General features: G+C 36.2%; 1 protein-coding gene across 3 annotated transcripts in view; it reads right to left on the bottom strand.

Moving 5' to 3' along the window:
- Positions 1-25,225, bottom strand: part of CRY1 (cryptochrome circadian regulator 1) — a 96,025-nt gene that overhangs the window by 3,468 nt on the left and 67,332 nt on the right. For all 3 annotated transcript variants that reach the window (XM_027541881.1, XM_027541880.1, XM_027541879.1), the window contains exons 3-10: positions 8,905-9,047; positions 6,404-6,588; positions 6,016-6,104; positions 5,348-5,488; positions 4,946-5,257; positions 3,633-3,784; positions 3,196-3,398; positions 2,997-3,092 (exon numbers count right to left, since the gene is read on the bottom strand). In XM_027541881.1, coding sequence (XP_027397682.1) covers positions 2,997-3,092; positions 3,196-3,398; positions 3,633-3,784; positions 4,946-5,257; positions 5,348-5,488; positions 6,016-6,104; positions 6,404-6,588; positions 8,905-9,047 — 1,321 coding nt within the window. The remainder of the gene's footprint in view (positions 1-2,996; positions 3,093-3,195; positions 3,399-3,632; positions 3,785-4,945; positions 5,258-5,347; positions 5,489-6,015; positions 6,105-6,403; positions 6,589-8,904; positions 9,048-25,225) is intronic.

Below are 25,225 nucleotides of genomic sequence, written 5' to 3'. Positions count from 1 at the left end.
TGTTACCCTAAGCTAAGTGTTGATGCTCTCAAAAATATGCAAAATATTTCTGAACTCAGAGGAGTTCAATTTGTTAAAAGATTTTATTCTTAATATCAAATTTTGAGTATCTGACATTAAAAAAAAAAAAAAAAGACCGGGAGCTGACTGTGACTCAGATCATGAACTCCTATTGCCAAATTCAGATTGAAATTGAAGAAATTTCTAATTTCTAGGGGAAACCACTAGACCATTCAGGTATGACCTAAATCAAATCCCTTATGATTAAACAGTGGAAGTGACAAATAGATTCAAGGAATTAGATCTGATAGACAGAGTGCCTGAAGAACTATGGACGGAGGTTCGTGATATTGTACGGGAGGCAGGGATCAAGACCATCCCCAAGAAAAAGATGCAAAAAGGCAAAATGGTTGTCTGAGGAGGCCTTACAAATAGCTGAGAAAAGAAGAGAAGAAAAGGGCAAAGGAGAAAAGGAAAAATATACTCATCTGACTGCAGAGTTCCAAAGAATAGCAAGAAGAGATAAGAAAGGCTTCCTCAGTGATCAATGCAAAGAAATAGAGGGAAACAACAGAATGGGAAAGACTAGAGATCTCTTCAAGAAAATTAGAGATTCCAAGGGAACATTTCATGCAAAGATGGGCACAATAAAGGACAGAAATGGTATGGACCTAACAGAAGCAGAAGATAATAGGAAGAGGTGGCAGGAATACACAGAAGAACTCTACAAAAAAGATCTTCATGACCCAGATAACCACGATGATGTGCTCACTCACCTAGAGTCAGACATCCTGCAATGTGAAGTCAAGTGGGCCTTAGGAAGCAACACTATGAACAAAGCTAGTGGAGGTGATGGAATTCCAATTAAGCTATTTCAAATCCTAAAAGATGTTGCTGTTATAACGTGCTGCATTCAATATGCCAGCAAATCTGGAAAACTCAGCAGTGGCTACAGGACTGGAAAAGGTCTGTTTTAATTCCAATCCCAAAGAAAGGCAATGCCAAAGAATGCTCAAATTACTGCACAATTGAACTCATCTCACACACTAGCAAAGTAATGCTCAAAATTCTCCAAGCCAGGCTTCAACAGTATGTGAACCGTGAACTTCCAGATGTTCAAGCTGGTTTTATAAAAGGCAGAGGAACCAGAGATCAAATTGCCAACATCCGTTGAATCACAGAAAAAGCAAGAGAATTCCAGACAAACATCTTACTTCTGCTTTACTGACTATGCCAAAGCCTTTGACTGTGTGGATCACAACAAACTGTGGAAAACTCTGAAAGAGATGGGAATACCAGACCACCTGACCTGCCTCCTGAGAAATCTGTATGCAGATTTAAACTGGACATGGAACAACAGACTGGTTCCAAATCAGGAAAGGAGTACATCAAGGCTATATATTGTCACCTGCTTATTTAACTTATGTACTCTGCATATCATGAGAAATGCTAGACTGAATGAAGCACAAGCTAGAATCAAGTTGCTGGGAGAAATATCAATAACTTCAGATATGCAGTGATACCACACTTTATGGCAGAAAGAGAAGAAGAAATAAAGAGCCTCTTGATGAAAGTGAAAGAGGAGACTGAAAAAGTTGGCTTAAAACTCAACATTCAGAAAACTAAGATCATGGCATCTGGTCCCATCACTTCATGGCAAATAGATGGGGAAACAATGGAAAGTGAGAGGCTTTATTTTGGGGGGCTCCAAAATCACTGCAGATGGTGACTGCAGCCATGAAATTAAAAGATGCTTGCTCTTTGGAAGAAAAACTATGATGAACCTAGACAGCATATTAAAAAGCAGAAACATTACTTTGCAACAAAGGTCTGTCTAGTCAAGGCTATGGTTTTTCCAGTGGTCATGTATGGATGTGAGAGTTGGACTGTGAAGAAGGCTGAGCGCCGAAGAATTGATGCTTTTGAACTGTGATGTTGGGGAAGACTCTTGAGAGTCCCTTGGACTGCAAGGAGATCCAACCAGTCCATCCTGAAGGAAATCAGCCCTGAATATTCACTGGAAGGAATATTCACTGGAAGGACTGATGCTGAAGCTGAAACTCCAATACTTTGGCCACTTGATATGATGAATGGACTAATTTGAAGAGACCCTGATGCTGGGAATGATTGAAGGCAGGAGGAAAAGGGGACAACAAAGGATGAGATGGTTGGATGGCATCACCGACTCAATGGACATGAGTTTGAGTAAGCTCCGGGAGTTGGTGATAGACAGGGAAGCCTGTCATGCTGCAGTCCACGGGGTTGCAAAGAGTCGGACATGACTGAGTGACTGAACTGATTTTTGGTTAGAACATTTGAAAATTGAGATGATTCAAATGTCCAATACATTCTGACTTCTTCACATGTATTAAGAATATATGTGTGGCAAATAACTATACATATATATCACAAAGAATACCACTATAGACCAGGCTTTGTAAGGAAAAACTCATGTGCAAAAAGACCAGCATCGCTATGCATGTATATGATAAATCTTTGGCCACATTCACAGGGCCTCTGATCTTCTTAATTAATTATCTTATAGTTAATATATACTTAAAGAGAATAAAACATGGGCATTCTGAAAATATAACATCTGAGTTTCATTTTCCTTAATATTGCTATCCTCATTCAGTTTGCAAGATCTTTGACCCAAATTCCACTATATGTAACAATATTTTCCATCTCCATTGTTTTTCAGTCGCTAAGTCATGTCTGACCCTTTTGCAACCCCATGGACTATAGCCCCCTAGACTCCTCTGTCCATACGATTTCAAGGCAAGAACACTGGAGTGAGTTGCCATTTCCAGCTCTAAAATGTCACTAATGGAGTAAGGGGGTGTGTATGTGTGTACATGTACGCATATATACAAGGAACCTATTACACAAATTTTAGATAGAATTTTAAAAACATATTATAGTGAGGTACAATAAACAATATATTTTATTATTCATCTCTTTATGTTACTAAGTATAGAAATTTCCTTTTTACTTACTTGCATTGCTGCTACAACCTGGGATATTTTCTCCCGGAGAATATCCCATGAGGCCTCCATTCCCATTAGGATTAGATGGCACTGAAGCAAGAAGACCTAAAGGGAAAAAATTTCCTATTAAGTTATCATCAAGATGAAATTCAAGGATGGGGACATAAACAGCTGCTAAAGAAACAAATCAAAGGCATTTAAGACATACCGAGTCCTCTGTATCGTGAAAGCTGCTGATAGATCTGTTTCATCCTCTCAATATTCAAACGGCTTGCCTCAGCATGGTTCACCATTGGTTTAGGATAATTAACTCCTATCAAACATTTGGCTACCTTTTGAATACCTTCTGGTGCATTCCAGGGATCATAGATATATTTTGCAGGGAAGCCTCTTAGGACAGGCAAATAACGCCTTTTAGGAAAAGGAAGAAAAATTATTAATAAATGAACTGTAAGCAAATTATAACACACTATTTATTAGCTATGAATGACCCAAATCAAATCAATACCATTTAAATGATTTATTACCCTTTTCCTCATCTCTGCTGCCCATCAGGAGTGGGGAATACCTTAAGTGTTGTTTAAGCATGACAAGCTCTTCCTGGATTAGCTATTCCAAACTGAATAATAATCATCCTTGATTTACCTGATATAGTCTCCATTGGGATCTGTTCTCCTACCAAAACCAACAGGGCAATAGCAGTGAAAGAATTGCTGGAAAAAGGAACTACAAGACAGCCACATCCAACTTCCAGCATTTATGCTCCAATCTGCATCAAGCAGTAATTCTTCAAATACCTTCAGAAGTAACGGTAATCAATTAGTTTGCACACAGATATTTCTCAAAGCAAGCATTTTCCAGGTCTCTGTAGATCAAAAGTCAATGTAAAGAAAATCTAGGACTGAACTATAAAACTAAACATTCCAAAGTTAGTTTCCTTGTCTATGTTCTATCCTATAATGAGTTATTTCAGGGAAAGAAACATATTAGTACTATACAAATTTCTGAATAGAATTTACCATTGTAAGCTTGGCAGTGTTATTGGAAAGGGGAGAGAAAAGTTATTCAAGTCATTGATTTAAAAGGGTAAGTTAGGATATTGGAAGATTTTTTAAAAAAGGAAAAAAAAAAGTAGTAAACACTTTCAAGAAAGCAAAATACTACCAAATAAACCACCAAAAAAAACACTTGGAAGCTTGGTACATTGGTCTACATAATGGGAACAATCAAATACAAATGACCTTTAAAATTTAATTAGAGTTATGGAATTTAAATTTGGGATTCCTTGATCCAAAAGGGAAACAGAATTAAATTATTTTTATAAATTCATTAAGTGTGTGCTATGCATCTACCTCATGTACGACTTGGTGCTAGGAAATAGAGATGTAAAAAAACATGGGATCAGAAAACATGGAAAGGGGAAATTTATGATATAGATAGGAAGGTAAAACGTATTTAAGTCCTCTTATATATACCCATAAGATGATGTCACAAAATGTAGTATGCATCACATTACATAATAAGACTAAAAAGCTATGGTGTTGAAGTGAGGCAAAATGATTTATATTTTTAAATTTATAAAATAAAGATTGCTATTTCTAAGACTCTTTGGTGAATCTTCTACGTGACAGAAATGATCACCTATAAATATACATCAATCTGCTAAGCCCAGAGTATTAAATTTTAGAGTTCCCTTGATGGGTAGGCTGATTTAGCCACTGAAATGACTTCAGGTTAACTGACTTCAGGTTAATCCAATCTGATTATGCCCAAAAGTTGCCTCTATAGTTAAGAAATAAATGCTTTTCTATTGAAAAACAGAAATAAGACTATAAACGAATCTATATAATAGACAACTTTTAGGATATATATATATATATATATATATATATATATATATAAAAGGTATAGAGTTCTTCAAAATAAAGCCATGCTACATTAGTTGGAAGAACACTTACTTTCATTCCTTCTTCCCAACTAATCCACAGGTCACCTCGTGTCAGGAAACAAGCAACTGCATGTCTGGCTAAATGATGAATCCAGCCCTCCTGACGAAGCTGTGTCATGATGGCATCAATCCATGGAAAGCCCGTCCGTCCTTCTGCCCATTTTGCTAAAGCCTCAGGATTCTTATCCCATGGAATCTGAACACAAATGGGGTTTCCTTCCATTTTGTCAAAGCGTGGATTATTTGTTGCTGCTGTATAGAAAAATTCACGCCATAATAGTTGCCCATAAAGGGAAAGGGGAGGGGAACTGTTCTTCTTCACCTAAGATTAAAAAAGCAAAGAAGTATTATCAGCGATTTTTTTTTTTGTAAAAAGTATTTTTTAAAAATAAGCTCCAGTTCTAGATAATACCTTTTTGTAGAGATCTGTCAGTTTGAAATAAAAGAGTCGACATGACAAACAACCAAATCGGAGATAAGGACTGAGTCCAGTAGGGCTAGCGAGCAGGGAATTTGCATTCATTCGAGGTCTTTCAAAGTTTGCCACCCAAGCCTGAAAAAAACACAGAGAAAGTTATGCTAACTGCCTTTCCAATTTTAAAAGACTGAAATTGAGCTTTTCAAGAACGTTACATAGTCCTTGGGGAATAAAATCTCATTTTTTCAGCCACAAATGACAGATTTAATAAAAAACAAGATAAAAGTGAGCATTCTTTTGTTTTAGTCATCCTCATGTGGCAAATTCCTAACACAAGGTTGAGAGCACCTTCAACCTGTCTTTCTGACACTGAGATAATGTGAAACAGAAGAACTCTATCCTAGCTTTAAAGTCATCAGATACCAGCTTACACAGAAAGCACAGAGGGGTAGTACTGATAGTAGCTAAACAGTAAATAATTGGAAGAGGAGGAAGAAGGGTATTTAAATGAAGACAGTTATCAATTTTCAATTATATTTGTGCTATTTTAATTATTTCTCTTAATCCTCCTTTTTCAACAGCCTATTTTATTGTTTTTAAAAAAGTGAAATTATTTTTTAAATGACAATTTGACAATATAAACATCATCTGTATTATCATACTTTTCTTTCCAAATGCCTTTCCAAACGTGTAAGTGCTTCAGTTTCTCCACCTGGCCACACTGCAGAGGGTAAGCCATCTGTATCAAAACCTAAAAAAAAAAAGGAAATGGAAAAAAATCTGACAGCATAAAAATGAAATGACGCCCTGGATAGGTCCTCACAGAGAGATGATATATAACATGGTCACTGTCCTTTGAGACATTTATCTTAAGGTGATAACAGATAGACCATTAATTAATAGCATACATAAATAATACACAGATTAATCACTTTTTCATTTAAGACTTTCTTTTTCTTTTAGTGCAAAATACATGTCAAATTAGAAGTGGGATTTTTCTGAATGGTTTATTAACTCTTAAGCTCCATATGTATTATTGTTTACACCTACCTAGTTCTTCCAGGGACGGGACTCCGTATTTCTCATCATGGTCATCAGACAGAGGAGTTGTGCACTTTTCTATCACTTCTGAAGTAATTGTCTCTACTGGTATTTCTAGTGGTTCCATTTTGCTGATGAGAGTCTGGAATCTTTTATAGGTAAGAGGTGGCTGACCACCATTTAGTTCTATGATCCTATTATAAAAGTTAGTAAAATGCTATTAGTATTTTTAAAAGGACAATATAACTTGATAAACTTTTAAAAGTCTTAAAATAAGAAAATTAAATGAAGATAGTAAAATGAAAAATCACTTCTATTTTCTATTGTACATGTTTTTGTTAAATGTCAATATATGTATCTTACATATATCTTTTATATTTAATTCTAATCACTAATTTCTCAATTAAGTAATACTATAAGGAAAGAACCTTGCCAATGGGTAATCTGAATTAGATACAATTTGGGAATAACCCATTATTCTTTCTCACCATAGCCATTTGCACTTAAGACTTCAAGGAGAATTATCTTCTTATAGGACCAAGAAACTTGTTAAAACAATTAACAAATCTAAAAATCATTCTCTTCATTTTATAAACATCTGCTAGATGTCAAAATATACAGCATGCAAATATCAAAACTTTTATGACAAAGAAAATTAAGCATCTATAAGTGGAAAAAACAAGTGGCTAATAAGCCTAAAGGCAAAAACAAAAAAATAATATATATGGAAATGTAAAAATATTTTGCAACACAGCTCAGAGAACTTTGTAATCATCAATAAAAACTAAACCAGGCCAATATTATATCAAGGAGTAATCAGCAAGTTTTATTAATTAGGATTCTATATTACTATAGTGATAATTACTTGGTATTTTCTATTGTGCATGTTTTTGTTAAATGTTAACATATGTATCTTACGTATATATTTTATATTTAATTCTGATCACTAATTCCTCAGTTAAGTAATACTAAAACAAAGAGCCTTGCCAATGGTATTTATTGCCAAATTAGATACAATTTGGGAATAACCAATTATTCTTTTTCACTATAGCCATTTGCATTCTAGCATTTAGGCTTCATAAAAAATTATTGGTAAAATTATACTCTATCATTTTATGGATCAGAAACTGAAGCCTCAAGAGAATTTAATAAACTAGTCAAGGTCACATAACTAATAAGTAGCAAATCGAGATTTTCTTAATCCAAATAGAATAAAGTTTTCTCTATATCACATATAATGGTGAATCAATTATACGTATGGAAAGTAACCACCAATAAAAACTATGCTCTGCTTTTAGAAATTTTGCTTTGAGGTAATTCTTTGAGTTTATACCTAGGATCATAATGAAATCTGTCCACTATAATGATCTACAATGATACTACTGAGGACATTACTAATTATATAACAGAAGCAAAATAAAAATCTTAGAAAAGATATTCTCTATATGCTACATTTTTATATGACGGATTTATATAGTAAATATTCACATTCAGTCTAACAAACAATCCAATTTTATACATAATTTTATACTGAGCTTCTCACTTTAAGCAACTGCCCTTATCTTGTTTTGCCTCCTTGCTATCAGCTCTCTAAGGTTAAGAAATATGGTAAACAAGCAGGCAAGTTTATTATCAAAGGATATATGACTTCTGGCTTAATAGGAAGTTAAGACTCCTGCCTGAATCAAACCACAATTTTTTGTACAACTGGAAAAGTGGAATAAAATAGTCTGTCATATTACAGAATCAGCTTTATTATTTTGATAAAATGTGAAAACAACTTAAAAAAGTAAAATAAAAGGTACATAAATTATGAGATTTCAGCACTTGTAAGGGTGACAGTATGCCAAAGGTTAGTGTTAAAAAATCTTATGAATCCTCAAATCTTACAGCATGTATTAATAAAACTTCCTAAATTTAACCTTGACCACAGAATCTCTGTTGGACAAAGCATCACAAAAGACTGATATTTCATGAAATATACTTTGAGAAATAAGATATCATACCATTGTTCAGAGGACTACATAATATTAATACAATTTTCATATGAACTCAAAATTCAGACAGACTAGATATACACACATAAAATAATTTATGACAAGCATGTAAAATATACCAAGGTACTTGATGGCTATGTATCATATAAACTATAAAATTAATATTGCTGAGAGCCCAGAATGGCAAGTTAGTAGGCTGAGCTAGAACAGTCAAAGATAATTTTGTGATTCTTTTAATAGTTTTGGAACTGAAATTCTGAGTATTTTTATCTTATGCACTTAGGTCTGTAATTTTGGCATCTGTCTTTGGGTAAACAAAAATTACAGAAGTTAAATAAAATGCTACAGGTTTGAGTTAATTTAATTCTCTACAATTCTATTATGCATGTTTTTATTTTCACTTTTCAACTTAAGTCCCACAATACATTGTCTTTGTACTCAAGACCACTTAAATGTACACTTCAAAATGGTTAAAATGACAAATATTATGTTATGTGTATTAAAAAATCTTACTTGTCTAGATCATATAATGTGTGTGAAATTCGTACAATTACTTCTACTCCAGCTTCAGTAGCCAGTTTCTTAATAGCTGCATCTCGTTCCTTTCCAAAGGGCTCAGAATCATATTCAATTGAAAGTTTAGTAATGTTCCATTCCTAAAGTAAGAGAAAGGAGCAAAAACATACATAAATTTTAATGATTATTTTTTCTACTATAACAACACAGGCTGGAAAAAAGTGAAAAGCTCCAACTCTACATATTAAATGGTTATACTACTTTGAATATACAGAAAGAAAATGCACAATTTATAAATTCAAAATTACGTAAATCAGAAATGCATACTCACTAGATTTCAGGCATTATGTTAGGCACTATACAATCTAGCAATATGCTTAATCTAAGCTTCCTACATTAAATGCGTTTGTATAGCACTTGTTCAAATAATTTACACTTACATTATCTCATTCGTTACTCAAAATAGTCCTCAGAGTTTGGCATTTTGGTTGTTAACTCCATTTTGCAGATAAGATTATTTTGAAAATTCAAGAATTTGTCCAAGTTCAGAGAGAGCCGTAATACCTGATTTTATGTCTACTGATTCTAAGACTTGGTTCTTTTTTTTTTAATTGGAGTATAATTGCTTTACAGTGTTGTGTTATTTTCTGCGGTACAAGCACATGAATCAGCTATACCCCTCCTTCTTGTGTCTCCGTTCCATCCACTCCCTTATCCTACCAGTCTAGGTCATCACAGAGTACTGAGCTGAGCTCCCTGTATAAAGCAGCTTCCCATTAGCTACTGGTTTTACACATGGTGGTGTGTACATCTCAATGCTACTCTCTCAATTCATTCCAATCCCTCCTTCCCACCTTCTGTCCATAAGTCCATTCTCCATGTCTGTGTCTCTATTCCTGCCCCGCAAATAGGTTCCTTAGTAACATTTTTCCAGATTAATGCATATACGCATTAATATATGATATTTGGCTTACACTTTCTGACTTCACTCCATGACATTCTAGATTCATCCCCATCACCACATATGACCCAATTTTGTTCCTTTTTAAGGCTTAGCAATATTCCATTGTATATATGTACCACATTTTCTTTATCCATTTATCTGTTGATGGACATTTAGGTTACTTCCATGTCCTAACTACTATTAATATAAACCTTTGACAGTTAATGTGGTACAAGCTGCTCTGCTGAGGTATTGTTTTACAGTGTTTTACTTCTGATTATCACAAAATGTTAAATGTTGAAAATATAACACACTTATAACAAGAGCAGATATTGAGTGCCAGGTGCTATATTAATAAGTCCTGTAAACCTTCTTATAATCACTTTCAGTGAAGAGACTGTGACTTAAGGGAATTAAGTGATTTCCCGGGGGCGGGGGGGGTGGGTAGTAAAGTTTTACTCTTTTTTTAATTCCAAAATCTATTCCGATATACCTTACAAATAAAAAACTTCACCTGTCATTCTACCATTACTTAACTGATTATATAGTTACAAGTTGTACTTCTCCAAACCTGTATAGATTCAGTTCAGTTCAGTTCAGTCGCTCAGTCGTGTCCGACTCTTTGCGACCCCATGAATCACAGCACGCCAGGCCTCCCTGTCCATCACCAACTCCCGGAGTTTACCCAAACTCATGTCCATTGAGTCGGTGATGCCATCCAGCCATCTCATACTCTGTTGTCCCCTTCTCCTGCCCCCAATCCCTCCCACCATCAGGGTCTTTTCCAATGAGTCAAGTCTTCGCATGAGGTGGCCAAAGTACTGGAGTTTCAGCCTTAGCATCAGTCCTTCCAACGAACACCCAGGACTGATCTCCTTTAGGATGGACTCGCTGGATCTCCTTGCAGTCCAAGGAACTCTCAAGAGTCTTCTCCAATACCACAGCTCAAAAGCATCAATTCTTCGGTGCTCAGCTTTCTTCATAGTCCAACTCTCACATCCATACATGACCACTGGAAAAACCATAGCCTCGACTAGACGGACCTCTGTTGGCAAAGTAATGTCTCTGCTTTTGAATATGCTATCTAGGTTGGTCATAACTTTCCTTCCAAGGAGTAAGCGTCTTTTAATTTCATGGCTGCAATCACCATCTGCAGTGATTTGGGAGCCCCAAAAAATAAAGTCTGACACTGTTTCCACTGTTTCCCCATCTATTTCCCATGAAGTGATGGGACCAGATGCCATGATCTTCGTCTTCTGAATGTTGAGCTTTAAGCCAACTTTTTCACTCTCTTTCACTTTCATCAAGAGGCTTTTTAGTTCCTCTTCACTTTCTGCTATAAGGGTGGTGTCATCTGCATATCTGAGGTTATTGATATTTCTCCCGGCAATCTTGATTCCAGCTTGTGCTTCTTCCAGCCCAGTGTTTCTCATGATGTACTCTGCATATAAGTTAAATAAGCAGGGTGACAATATACAGCCTTGACATACTCCTTTTCCTATTTGGAACCAGTCTGTCGTTCCATGTCCAGTTCTAACTGTTGCTTCCTGACTTGTATATATAGGTTTCTCAACAAGGGCTATTTCCAATAGTGAGTTTTTTAAAAAATTGTATTATAAACCTTTCAGTATACATCTTTATACATAAATCTTAAACATTTTGGGACGTTTGTCTCATTTTTCTAGAAGTAATGTTTTGAAACACAATTAATGGATACAATAAATTATATTTAAAATTTTGATAGATACTGCCAAATTTTCCACCAGATATCCTGCACCAATTTACACTCTCAATAGTAGTACACCAGTATTTTAAAAACCACTAATATAAACACATAGCATACACAAGAAAATAGTATTTAAAATTTTTTCATTTCTTGAAAGTCTTGGAAAATGCATACAAAGTTGTCAATAGCTGTTATCTTTGCAGGGTAGAATTTAGGAATATAAATAATTATTTTTTATTTTATACAATGTTGTATTGTTCATATTTGTTAAGTAAAATCATGTACTGTTTTTGAAATTTAAAAGTGAAATTAAAATGAGAATAGGAAAGAAAGCATTATATTTCTTTGTTTTATAGTGAGAGGCGGTATAGAGTGGTAGTTAAAAAACAAAGGATCTAAAGTCAAACTTCTCAAGTTCGAAGACTGGTTCAACTATCTGTGCAAATTTCTAAACCTTCCATGCCTGTTGTTTCCTTATCTTAAAATGGGTAGCATGTAAGTAGAGTACTTAGAGAGTACCTAGTATATAACAAACACTATGTGTTTATTAGGGTAAAATGAAAAAAATAACATTTTGTTGTTGTTGTGAAAAGATTAAATTGAAAAAAGATTAAATAAGACAATGTATGTAAATTATTTGGAAGAGAAAAGATGGTGATGCTGGGAAAGATTGAGGGCAAGAGAAGAGGGCGACAAAGGATGAGATGGTTGGATGGCACCACCAACTCAGTGGACATGAGTTTGAGCAAGCTCCGGCAAACAGTGAAAGACGGGGAAGGCTGGCATGCTGCAGTTCATTGGGTTATAGAGTTGGACACGACTTAGCAACTGGGCAAAAACAATGTAAATTATTGAGTACATAATACATAATTAAGTCCTCAATGAATGACAGCTGTTATTACTGTTGTTACTAGCTATTTGTATATTTTTTTCTTTATGAATTGCAGCTTATGTTTGCTTAGGTTTCTACTGCAATTAATTCTCTTATGGATTTGTACACTCCTTATTTTTAATGACAAACTTTGTCACATATGTCACTTACTAAGTAGTCTGTAATTTAATTCTATGATTTTTCTTGACAATTTTTTAGTTTTTGGTTAGTAAATGCTGGAGCTTAAAACAAGACAGTAATAGTCCCTCCCCTTTTCCCTTTTTGAAGAGGAAGGGAAATATAAGTCAGAAAACTAAATGTAAAAATATAACCCACACAGTCTTCCCAGGCAATTGAAATAAAAACAAAAGTAAACAAATGGGACCTAATCAAACTTACAACCTTTTGCACAGCAAAGGAAACCATAAACAAAATGAAAAAACAATCTACAGAGTGGGAGAAAATTTTGCAAATTATACATTCGACAAGGGCTTAATTTCCAAAATATACTAACAGCTCATATAACTCAATATAAGAAAAAACAAACAACGCAATTAAAAAATTGGCAGAAGACTTAAACAGACATTTCTCCAAAGAAGTAATATAAATGGCCAATAGGTACATGAAAAGATGCTCAACATTGTTATTAGAGAAATACAAATCTAAATCTAAACTACAATGAGGTACCACCTCACACTGATTTTGCTGGTTAAAATGGCCATCATTAAATGTCTACAAATAAATACTGGAAAGGATATGGTTTTTCCAGTAGTCATGTATGGATGTGAGAGTTGGACTATAAAGACAGCTGAGTACTGAAGAATTGATGCTCTTGAACTGTGGTGTTGGAGAAGACTCTTGAGAGTCCCTTGGACTGCAAGGAGATCCAGCCAGTCCATCCTGAAGGAAATCAGTCCTGAATGTTCATTGGAAGGACTGATGCTGAGGCTGAAACTCCACTACTTTGACCACCTGATGAGAAGAACTGTGGATAGCCTTTACCAAGTTGATATTCAGCAATTTTCTATTGCTAGTTTGCATAAAGGTTTCTAAAACATTACAAATGGGTATTGACTACTGTCAAATGCTTTTCTTTATCACTGAAATAATAATACCTTTTCCTTTACTAATAGGATATATTAATTTATTATTTCATAATGTTGAACCAACTTTGTATTCCTGAAATAAACTCCATTGATCATGATGAAGTATTATTTTAAAATATTGTTAAATTCTCTTTGTTAATATGTTAAGGATATCTCAGTTTGTGTTTATGGGGGACACTTGGCTATACTTTTTTTCTTTCTTGAAAGTTCTTCATCAGATTTTGGTATCAGAGTTATGCTGCCCTCATAAACAAGTTCAGAGTTCCCAATATTATCCTGTTTCCTGGAAGAGTATTATAAGACTGGCATTATTTCTTTCTTAAATAGGTGATGGAATAAGTAAAGCCATCTGGTGGGACCTGGAGTTTTATTTATTGGAAGGTTTTTGATTATAAATTCAGTTTTGTAAAGAGAGGGCTATTCAATTTTTCTTTTTTCTTCTGAAATTTTAAGAAGTTGCACTTGTCAAGAGTATTTTTCATTTCATCTTAGTTGTATAATATATTGACATTCAGTTCACTTCAGTCGCTCAGTCATGTCTGACTCTTTGAGACCCCATGGACCACAGCACACCAGGCTTCCCTGTCCATCACCAACTCCCAGAGCTTACTCAAACTCATGTCCATAGCTTCAAATAGACAGATCTTTGTTGCCATAGTAATGTCTCTGCTTTTTAATATGCTGTCTAGGTTGGTCATAGCTTTTCTTTCAAGGAGCAAGAATCTTTTAATTTCATGGCTGCAGTCACCATCTGCAGTGATTTTGGAGTCCAAAAAAACAAAGTCCGTCACTGTTTCCTTTGTTTCCCCATCTATTTGCCATGAAGTGATAGGACTGGATGCCATGATCTTAGTTTTCTAAATGTTTAGTTTTAAGCCAACTTTTTCACTCTCCTCTTTCACTTCCATCAAGAGGCTCTTTGGTTCTTTCGTTTATATTGATGTTATGTTCTCTAGTTTATATTGACATTATGACATTTATATAATATCCTTTATGTTTTTAAAGTTTAGAGACAATTTAGTGATGTCCCCTTTTTTATTCTTGATAAAGGTAATTTGTGTTTTCTCCCTTTTGGGCCCTGATCAGTACTGGTAAGAGTTTATCAATTTTATTAATCTTTTCAAAAGAAAACTGAACTCTGACTCAGAGTTTAATCAGGTGACAGAAACCACATTAGTAATTTGAACAGGGAAAATTTAATCTGAAGAACTGTCAGCAAGTAAAAGGTGGTCAACAATGGTAAGGAGTAGAAGAAGAGTGAAGGCTATACTGTCCAATACAGTAGATAACCACTAGCCACAGAAGCAGCTTCTGAGCACTTGAAATGTGGCTAGTTGGAACAGAGACATCCTAGGTGGCCCTGTGCCCTCTGTCAGCCTGGCCTGCCTGTGGTTGCCATGGTTCAGGGCTTCAGCTGTGGTGGCTGTGCAGTTTCTTGAACTGACATTCACTGATGTGTGTAAGGACAATAGCTTGGAAGGCATGCACAGACTGGACAGTCTTTGTTCCAAGTTGGACATAAATCCATGCCCTTACAAAGCTTCGATCTGGCTACTTTTGGAACCCAGCCAATCCATGGCAACCCATTCCAGTACTCTTGCCTGGCAAATCCCATGGACAGAGGAGCCTGGTAGGCTGCAGTCCATGGGGTTGCTAGGAGTCAGACACGACTGAGCGACTTCACTTTCACTTTTCACTTTCATGCATTGGAGAAGAAAATGGCAACCCACTCCAGTGTTCTTGCCTGGAGAATCCCAGGGATGGGGGAGCCTGGTGGGCTGCAGTCTATGGGGTTGCACAGAGTCGGACACAACTGAAGCGACTTAGCAACTAAGCATAAAATATACTCTGGATTTCAAAGACTTCATATTAATATAAAAAAGGTTAAAACAGTATAGTGGTTTTATAATGATTTTATATTGAAAAGATAGTATTTTAGATATACTATGTTAAATAAAATATATCTTAAAAATTAACTTCACATTTTTCTTACTTTTTAAAATATACATGTTAGAAAATTTTAAATTACACATGTCTGTTGGATAGTACTGTTCTAAGCAGCTACCACCTCTAAATGAAGGGAAAATAATTAAGCAATGAATTAAGAAAGTTTTCTTTCTTCCCCTGCTGAGATTCACACCTCATTGTGAATGAGGTGTGCTGCCTCAGAAACAACCATCCCTATAGGGAAGAAGCCTGCCAAAGGGCTAAGACCACCAGGGAAGTCTCTGATAAACTGTCTTTAAATGAAGAGTTTAATATAGACTATTTACATTTAATATAACTTATTGATATAGCTGTGCTTAATTTTACCATGTTGGTAAGCTTTCCTTTTGTCCATCTTTTCATTTACTCCTCTGTGCTCCCTTGCGCTCAGTTGCCCAGTCATGTCAGATTCTGTAGCCCCGTGGATTGTAGTCCTCCAGGTTCCTCGGTCCATGGGGTTTTCCAGCAAGAATACTGGATTGGGATTTCCTACTCATGAGGATTTTCCAAACCCAGGGACTGAACCCATGTCTCCTGAGTCTCCTGCATTGGCAGGTGAATCCTTTACCACTAGCACTACCTGGAAAGCCCTCTCTGCCCCCTATCTGCCTTTATTTGAATGAGAGATATTTTTAGAATTCCATTTAAAATTCCTCTATTAACTTTTTAGAAATAGCTTTTTGTGCTACTTAGATCACAGTATACTGTTATTATAGTCTACCTTCAAATAATATATTACAATTGAATGCTGTTAAAAATTTACATATACTTTCATTTACCTTTTTCCTACCTTATGTGATCCTGCAATAGATTTTATTTAACATGTGTGTCAAGTCCCAAGATACTGGTATTATTCCCTACAATTTATCAATATTAGTTGGTTTAATCTGTCAATGGTCTTCCAAAAATAGGACATATGAATGTACATAGCTAAAAATAATGAAAAAAGAGGTCTTTTATATTTACCCATGTATTTAGTGCTTTTTTTTCTTTCCTGAAGATCCTGTCTTTAGCCTAGAATTATTTTCTTTCACCTAGCAGAATTTCCTTTAATATTAGTATTTTTTATAGTATAGATATGATGGAAAAAACTATTTCTGCTTTTTTGTGTCTAAAAATGCCTTCATTGTGCCTTCTCTTTTTTTAAAAAAATGAATGTTTTTGCTAAGTAAACAGGGCTATTTCTAGTTTTTTAAAGCTGCCATTCCATTCTGTAAGAAAATACTGAACACTATTATCATGGTTCCCTGAACATATCTTTTATCCTCTGGCTGCTTATAAAATTTTCCATCTTTGGTTTTCAGTTAATCGAGTATATGACATGACAAGATGTGATTTCCTTTATATTTATGTTGTTTGGGGTCTGTTGAGCTTCTTGGCACTGTAGGTTGATACCTTCCATCAATTTTGGAAACTCAATTATCTCTTCAAATCTTTTTTCTGTCCCAATCTCTCTTTCCCTCTTTTCTCTAGGTCTATAATTACAGATATGTTAGGCCATTTACTATTGTTCCAGAGACCTCAAACACCCTATTCCCCTTTTTAAAAAATCTTCCTTCTCTTTGTGCTTCAGCTGGGATACTGACTGTCTTCAAGTTTACTGATCTTTTTGTCTGCTCTGTTCAATCCAGATATCCAATTAATGAATCCAATTAATGAATTTTTCATTTTGATAGTATGTTTCAGTTCTAAGATTTTGTTTGGTCCTTTTTAATATTTTCCATTTCTGTATTAAATTACCACCTCTTTTGCTGTCTCGTACACAGGATGCTTGGGGCTAGTGCACTGGGACGACCCAGAGGGATGGTATGGGGAGGGAGGAGGGTTCAGGATGGGGAGCACATGTATACCTGTGATGGATTCATTTTGATATTTGGCAAAACTAATACAATTATGTAAAGTTTAAAAATAAAATAAAATTAAAAAAATAAAAAAAAATTAAAAAAAATAAACTACCACCTCTTCAAATCATTTTTCACCTCGACTAGATTCTCTACTACCATCCTTGTTGTTGTTTAGTAGCTCAGACATGTCTAATTCTTTGCGATCCGTGAACTGCAGCACACCGTCTCCCTGTCCTTCACCATGTCCCGGAGTTTGCTCAAACTCATGTCCATTGAGTCAGTGATGCCATCCAAGCAGCTCATCCTCTATCATCCCCTGCTCCTCCTGCCTTCAATCTTTCCTAGCACCAGAGTCTTTTCTAATGAGTCGGTTCTCCATATCAGGTATTGGAACTTCAGCATCAGTCCTTCTAATGAATACTCAGAGTTGATTTCCTTTAGGATTGACTGGTTTGATCTCCTTGCAGTCCAAGGGACTCTCAAAAATCTTCTCCAACAACACAGTTCGAAAGCATCAATTCTTTGGCGCTCAGCCTTCTTTATGGTCCAACTTTCACACCTGTTCATGACTACTGGAAAAACCATAGCTTTGACTACGTAGACCTTTGTCAGACCCCCACTATCTACAGAATAACAATTGTAAAGTCCTTTTTAATTCTAATTCCAAGATCCACATCAACTGTGGGACTGTTTCTGTTTTTCTTTACTTGATTGCAAGTTAACATATACTTGCTTCTTCATGTGTCTCAGAATTTGTGATCATATAACAGGCAATGGTATAAAAGATTAGAGACAGAATAAACAATATTTATCTCTAGAAAAGTACATAGTCTTTGCTCTGACTGATAGAGGTTGAATTGATGGAGTCTGTGAGCTGGGTCTGGGCTTTGTTGCTGCTTTCCTTAAATTTCATTCACCACTGGCTTCAAATATTTTGAAGGCAGGATTCAGATTTTTCTTCAACAGGGCTTAAGATCTGAGTAGTAACAAGACTCCAGCTGTCTCTCTCTGCTTTATAGTTTGGGCACTAGCTTTACAAACTATATGACATTTCTCTTTGCTTTGCTGTCTACCCAGCAGCTTTGCTTGCTGAGGACTTCTCTTTGTGTTCCAACCCTGTCCCCTAATATTCTGCACCTCTGGAGGCATCTTTCTACACTGATGTCCTGTTGCCAGCTTCAGGGAACAGCTCCTTTGCAGTACGTGAATTCCTAGTGCACTTAAGAAGGATCCCTCTCAACCCTTCTGCTTCACTCCAGCCTTTGGCATGCTGCCACTGGTGCTCCATGAATACACTGAAGAAAAGTACTGGGGAGTGGGTACAAACTTGCTCTGTGACTAGGGCTTCTTGGAATTCTAATGTGCCATGTCAGCACACATATTACCACAAAGACTTTGGTAAAATTTCAATGAGTTTCTCTTTACTCTCAACTATGGTAAATTCCCTTCTCTTCCTGCTGTGATTCCAGGGGTGTAGCCTTGGGTATCTTCTTTCCCATGAAAGGCTCATCCTCTAATGGAACTTAATTTATTAGGTTTATTTGTGTCATTAACTCTCTAATAGGTTAAAAACAAACAAACAAAAAATCTATGATACTATGGCATATTCACTTTCTTCACATTATTAAGACAGGAGTGAATGGTCTACTGCAACTCTGCACATCTTAACCAGAAGTGGAAGTCTCTATCTACTCTTCAGCACTGGTTTTATTTTTTATTTTTTAATATTTATTTATTTATTTGTCTGCACTGTGACTTAGTTGCAGCAAGCAGGATCTTTGGATGCAGCACGTGGGATCTAGTTCCCTTACCAGGTACTGAACCCAGGCCCCCTGCATTGTGAGTGTGGAGTCTTAGCCACTGGACCACCAGGGAAGTCCCAGCATATGTTTTATTTCAAGCAACACATGGTTAACCTTTGCGTTTCAACAGTAAATATAACAATAAGATTGTTATATTTTATTAACATTAAATATTAAATATTAACATATTTTCATGTGAAATAAGTAAGTAGTCACTTCACAATTTTAAGCACTAAGTTTCCTATCTGTTTTTGTGCATCACAATTATTTGTTTAACCATTCAGAAGGCATAATATGGACCATTAAATGATGTAAAGTTCTTAAACAGTAATATTGTAAAATATTAATTCACAAGTAATATTGTGAAAATAAGAAACATAAAATTTTATAGCAAAACAAAGTTATAAATCACAAACTTCCTTGGAGAAGGCATTTAAAGTAGTATAATTACTTTAAAAAATGTTAATTCACAAAATAACCAAAATATAATGAAGGTAAAGGTCTAAAATTTCTGCCCATCCATCCATTGCCCCTTCTTTTATTAAATAAATCTAGTCTCAGGGTTTTAAATAGAATTTATATTTAAGGTTCCTAAATTTACTGCAGACTTCTCCCCTGAGCTCTGGAGTTGAATGACACTCAACAAACACAGTCATATGTCTAAAAGCCATCTCAAACTTAAAATGTTAAAAAAAAATGAACTCCTAATTTTTCCCCCAAGTTGTTCCTCCTAGAGTCTTCCTCATCTTGCTGAATGGCAAACCACTGGGTCACTTGCCCAGGCTAAAAACCTAGAAGCTATCCTTGACTCTCTAACACCACAAACTCTATAGCCTCTATTTAAAAAATATATTTAAAATCCTACCATTTCTCAACACTCCTACTGCCATTCTAGTCCTAGTCACCATCATCGTGTTTCTATATAATTGCCTTGGCCTCCTAATTGACCCTTCTGCTTACATCTTTACAGCATTTCCATTCAACTTCTGTTCTCTACAGCCAGAGTGATTCTTTCAAAATGTAAGTGAAATTTGTCACTCCTCTACTCAGTGATCTCCCGTGGCATCCCATTTCACTCAGAGTAAAAGCCATAAAACATGGTAAAATCCTATGATCTGGCTCCTGCAATCTCTCTGACCCTCTTATTTTTGCTCACTGTGCTCTGGCTAGAGCACACTGGCCTCCTTGCTGTTCCTAAACAAGTCATGGCCCACATCTACATCAGGGCCTCTGTAACTGCGGCTCCCTCTGCCTGCGACACTCTTTCCCCATGTTGCAGTTACTCAGTAGCTTAAAACAACTGAATAATTCTGCAAGTCTCTCAGTTAACTAGATGGTTCTTCTGTTGGTCTCATCTGGGCTTACTCATGTGCCTGCAATCAGTGGGCAGCTTGGCTGGTACCAGATGATCTAAATGATCTCTCTCATACATTTCAGGCCTTGGTGCTGGCTGCTGGTTGGCCCATTCTCTTTATATGTGTGTACATGCTCAGTTGCTCAGTCGTGCCTGACTCTTTGCAACCCCATGAACTGTAGCCCATTAGGTTCCTCTCTCCATGAGACTTCCAAGGCAAGAATACTGGAGGAGGTTGTAATTTCCTACTCCAGGATATCTTCCTGACCCACAGATTGAACCTGCATCTCTTGCACTGGCAGGCAGATTCTATACCACTGAGTCACCTGGGAAGCCCCTCTCTACAGGTGGTCTTCCACAATTTGACATTCTAGCCCAGTTCTTACCCAGTACAAGGAGCATTCCAGTGGGCAAAGGTAGAAACCGCAAGGTCGCCTGAGGCCTAGGATTTGGAACTTGCCATCTCCTTTGGCACTAAGTCAAAACAACATATAAGGCCAACCCAAATTTAAGGGAGTGAGGGAAAAAAAATCTACCCTTTGATGAACAAGTTGCAAAATTTTGTGGATTCAATATATCACACCCCAGATATCTGCATGGCTCAGTCTCTTCATACATTTGCTCACATGTCACCACATCAGTGAGGCCTTCTATGACTCCATATAAATTAATTATCCTTCCCTCACCTTGGGACTTTCTTTCCCACATTTACTTTTAGCATCTACCATCACCTGACATTGCATATTTATTTTATTACTGGTCTCTTTCCCAATACAGTGTAAGATCTGTGAAGGTAGGAATTTTCTCTTTGGTTCACCATTATGTCCCCAGCACCTTGAACACTGCCATCTATACACAGCAGGCACTCATGCAATATCTGACAAATGAAATATCCTATTCAAATGAGCATGTACCATGAAAATAACAAAGAATCCAAAGAATCCAAAATGACTCAAAAAGCATAATATAAATTTAGGCATGTGAAATGTTAGTGGCAGAGGATGAGATGGTTATATAGCATCATTGACTCAATGGACATGAATCTGAGCAAACTCCAGGAGACAGTGAAGGACAGGAAAGCCTGGCGTGCTACCCTAACACTAACCCAGTCCACAGGGTTGCAAACAGTCAGACATGACTTAGTGACTGAACAACGTTAGTGGCTTTATATATTCTTCTTTGATTTATCCTGTGATTTTGAACAAAATATTTTATTATGCCTCAATGTGTCCATCTATAAAGACTTAGACACATGTCTCTTGTTTCTTGGATATAATGAGAATTTTTTACACCAATACTTTAAACTCTTGATAAAAAGTTTCTGCAGGCCCTAGAATATGCACTATCTTAACATCTTATCAGTTTGGCACCAAATGTAGACAATATAAGATTTAACTGCATAGTAATAATAATTTATGTAAGACACCTATGATTAATAGTGTCATTCAAGTTTTGCCTAGGCTAGTGTCTGCTAAGTTTATCATTCCCTAAGTAGAACATGAAAAAAATACAAGAAGTTTTTTAAAAAGCCATCTTGTCAGCTTACATTAAGTAGAATTTAACAGAAAAATTCTAAGTAGAAAACATATAAGAAAAAACAAGTTTATCAGATACAGGTGTGTGTAAATATATGTTTTCAAAAATGCTCTGGCCCCATTCCTAAATATATTCAGTATAAACAGAATAAAACGAATGAATGCTATAGAGAGGGTGTACACTAGAGGAGACATCAGTACTAAAATCACTGTCACCATCCCAATAAATTAAAGGCACTGTTATCAGATCTAAATCAGTTTTATCTCCAATGTGGGAAGAAGCTGAATTACTTACCCATTAAAAGTTCTATTTGCTGTACTAGAATAATAAAACCAGAGACAATAATGCAAATGAGTCAGCTAGTTACTGACAAAAGAATCTTCCTCCTCAGAAAAACTGGGGGTGTAAGGGTCAGCAATGAGGAGACCCCCTTTTTATTGTACACACTCTTGGGCTCATTTCTGCAATACATGCATACAGTACCTCTAAACAAAAACAGTAAAAATAAAAACAATACAATAAAAAGAATTATTAACTTCCTCTATGGTTCTGACATATTAAATAAATCTGAAAGTTTTCATAAAATATATTTTATATGGACTATATCAGAATCAAATAATAAGCACTCTAGGTACAGTAATATATATTCATGTATCTATATTTTATGGCCTTTGTAGAAACCACTGCCTCGCTGTCAAAGTAACAAGACAGGAAGCACAGCATCTAAATTCAGAAGATAGTCTGATCCAATAATATGCTATTTTAGGCAGAAGAAAGCTCAAAATAAAGAGCACAAAAGACTTGCTTACTTAAACCATTTTTGTCAAAGCATGTAAATAAATGTTTTGTTATTTTAAAGGTACTTAAAAATACTCAAGATTCAATTTACTTATAATACATGGATTTATATAAAGTTGAAGCAGATATTCACATATACTTTATACATATGAGTTGCTGATCAACTATTACCACTGTTCCTGATATACTTTCTTCTCAGAGCTCTTGCATGTAACTAGGTTAAATTCTGACTCTAAGAAGCTATAGTCGGAGAAGGCAATGGTACCCCACTCCAGTACTCCTGCCTAGAAAATCCCATGGATGGAGGAGCCTGGTGGGCTGCAGTCCATGGGGTCGCGAAGAGTTGGACATGACTGAGCGACTTCCCTTTCACTTTTCACTTTCATGCATTGGAGAAGGAAATGGCAACCCACTCCAGTGTTCTTGCCTGGAGAATCCCAGGGACGGGGGAGCCTGGTGGGCTGCCGTCTATGGGGTCAAACAAAGTCGGACACGACTGAAGTGACTTAGCAACAAGAAGCTATAGTAGTAAGAAAACTTCAGTAAAATAAATTTTCACTAGCCACAACTGTTGCATTAGTCATATCCTAAACGTTAAAAATTTCTTTCATGCTGATGAAAAAAGGCAAGGTAGTGTTAATTGAGTTCCCAGAATTGGGGATATTTTCACTCAGGAAAAGGAACTATTCTCTTCTGCATTCAAAATAGAAACAATGCTATTATAAAAATTTGATGAATCAAACTGTTGTAAGAAAAAAAACAGATATACATTAGGAATTCTAACTGCAGTAAATAGGAAGGGATGAACTAAGCCAGGAAACTCAGCCTGAGCACTTCCATGAGCTACTTTTATGACCTTGGTCAGCTCATTTAATCTCTTTAGGACTAAATTTTTCATGTGGACAAAAGGGGGGGAAATATGATTAGGAGATCTTTAAGATTCTACCAAATTAAAAAAAATTACAGTTTTCTAGCATGTCAATTGTTACAGTCCTTTGACTCAGAAAGTCTTACAAGAGTTATCCACAAATGTACTAGCAAATGTGAGTAAAGACATGTATATTTGAACAAGGACATTCACTGACAGCATAACTTGAATTAGCAAAAGGCCTGTGGAAAAACAAGTAAATGTTCACTAGAAAGCTAGTGAAAGAAATGATACCCTCAAAAAATAAAAAATAGAATACGGATCATATGATCCAACAACTCTACTCCCAGTATTTATCTGAAGAAAACAAAAACACTAATTCAAAAAGATGTATGTACCTAAAATCAGCATTATTTACAATAGCCAATATATGGAAGCAACCTAAGTGCCTGCCAACAGCTGAATAATGATTTACACACACACACACACACACACACACACACAGAAATATTCAGATCAGAATAGTCGCTCAGTCGAGTCCGACTCTTTGTGACCCCATGAATCGCAGCACGCCAGGCCTCCCTGTCCATCACCAACTCCCGGAGTTCACTGAGACTCACGTCCATCGAGTCAGTGATGTCATCCAGCCATCTCATCCTCTGTCGTCCCCTTCTCCTCCTGCCCCCAATCCCTCCCAGCATCACAGTCTTTTCCAATGAGTCAACTCTTCACATGAGGTGGCCAAAGTACTGGAGTTTCAGCTTTAGCATCATTCCTTCCAAAGAAATCCCAGGGCTGATCTCCTTCAGAATGGATTGGTTGGATCTCCTTGCAGTCCAAGGCACTCTCAAGAGTCTTCTCCAACACCACAGTTCAAAAGTATCAATTCTTCGGCGCTCAGCCTTCTTCACAGTCCAACTCTCACATCCATACATGACCACAGGAAAAACCATAGCCTTGACTAGACAAACCTTTGTTGGCAAAGTAATGTCTCTGCTTTTCAATATGCTATCTAGGTTGGTCATAACTTTCCTTCCAAGGAGTAAGTGTCTTTTAATTTCATGGCTGCAGTCACCATATGTAGTGATTCTGGAGCCAGAAAAATAAAGTCTGACACTGTTTCCACTGTTTCCCCATCTATTTCCCATGAAGTGGTGGGACTGGATGCCATGATCTTCGTTTTCTGAATGTTGAGCTTTAAGCCAACTTTTTCACTCTCCACTTTCACTTTCATCAAGAGGCTTTTGAGTTCCTCTTCACTTTCTGCCATAAGGGTGGTGTCATCTGCATATCTGAGGTTATTGGTATTTCTCCCAGCAATCTTGATTCCAGTTTGTTTCTTCCAGTCCAGAGTTTCTCATGATGTACTCTGCATATAAGTTAAATAAGCAGGGTGACAATATACAGCCTTGACGTACTCCTTTTCCTATTTGGAACCAGTCTGTTGTTCCATGTCCAGTTCTAACTGTTGCTTCCTGACCTGC

This window comes from Bos indicus x Bos taurus, chromosome 5 (genome assembly GCF_003369695.1).
Source record: "Bos indicus x Bos taurus breed Angus x Brahman F1 hybrid chromosome 5, Bos_hybrid_MaternalHap_v2.0, whole genome shotgun sequence".
NCBI classification, from domain to species: Eukaryota; Metazoa; Chordata; class Mammalia; order Artiodactyla; family Bovidae; genus Bos; species Bos indicus x Bos taurus.
Note: the sequence above shows the minus strand (reverse complement) of the source record. Positions and strands in the feature narration are given on the sequence as shown.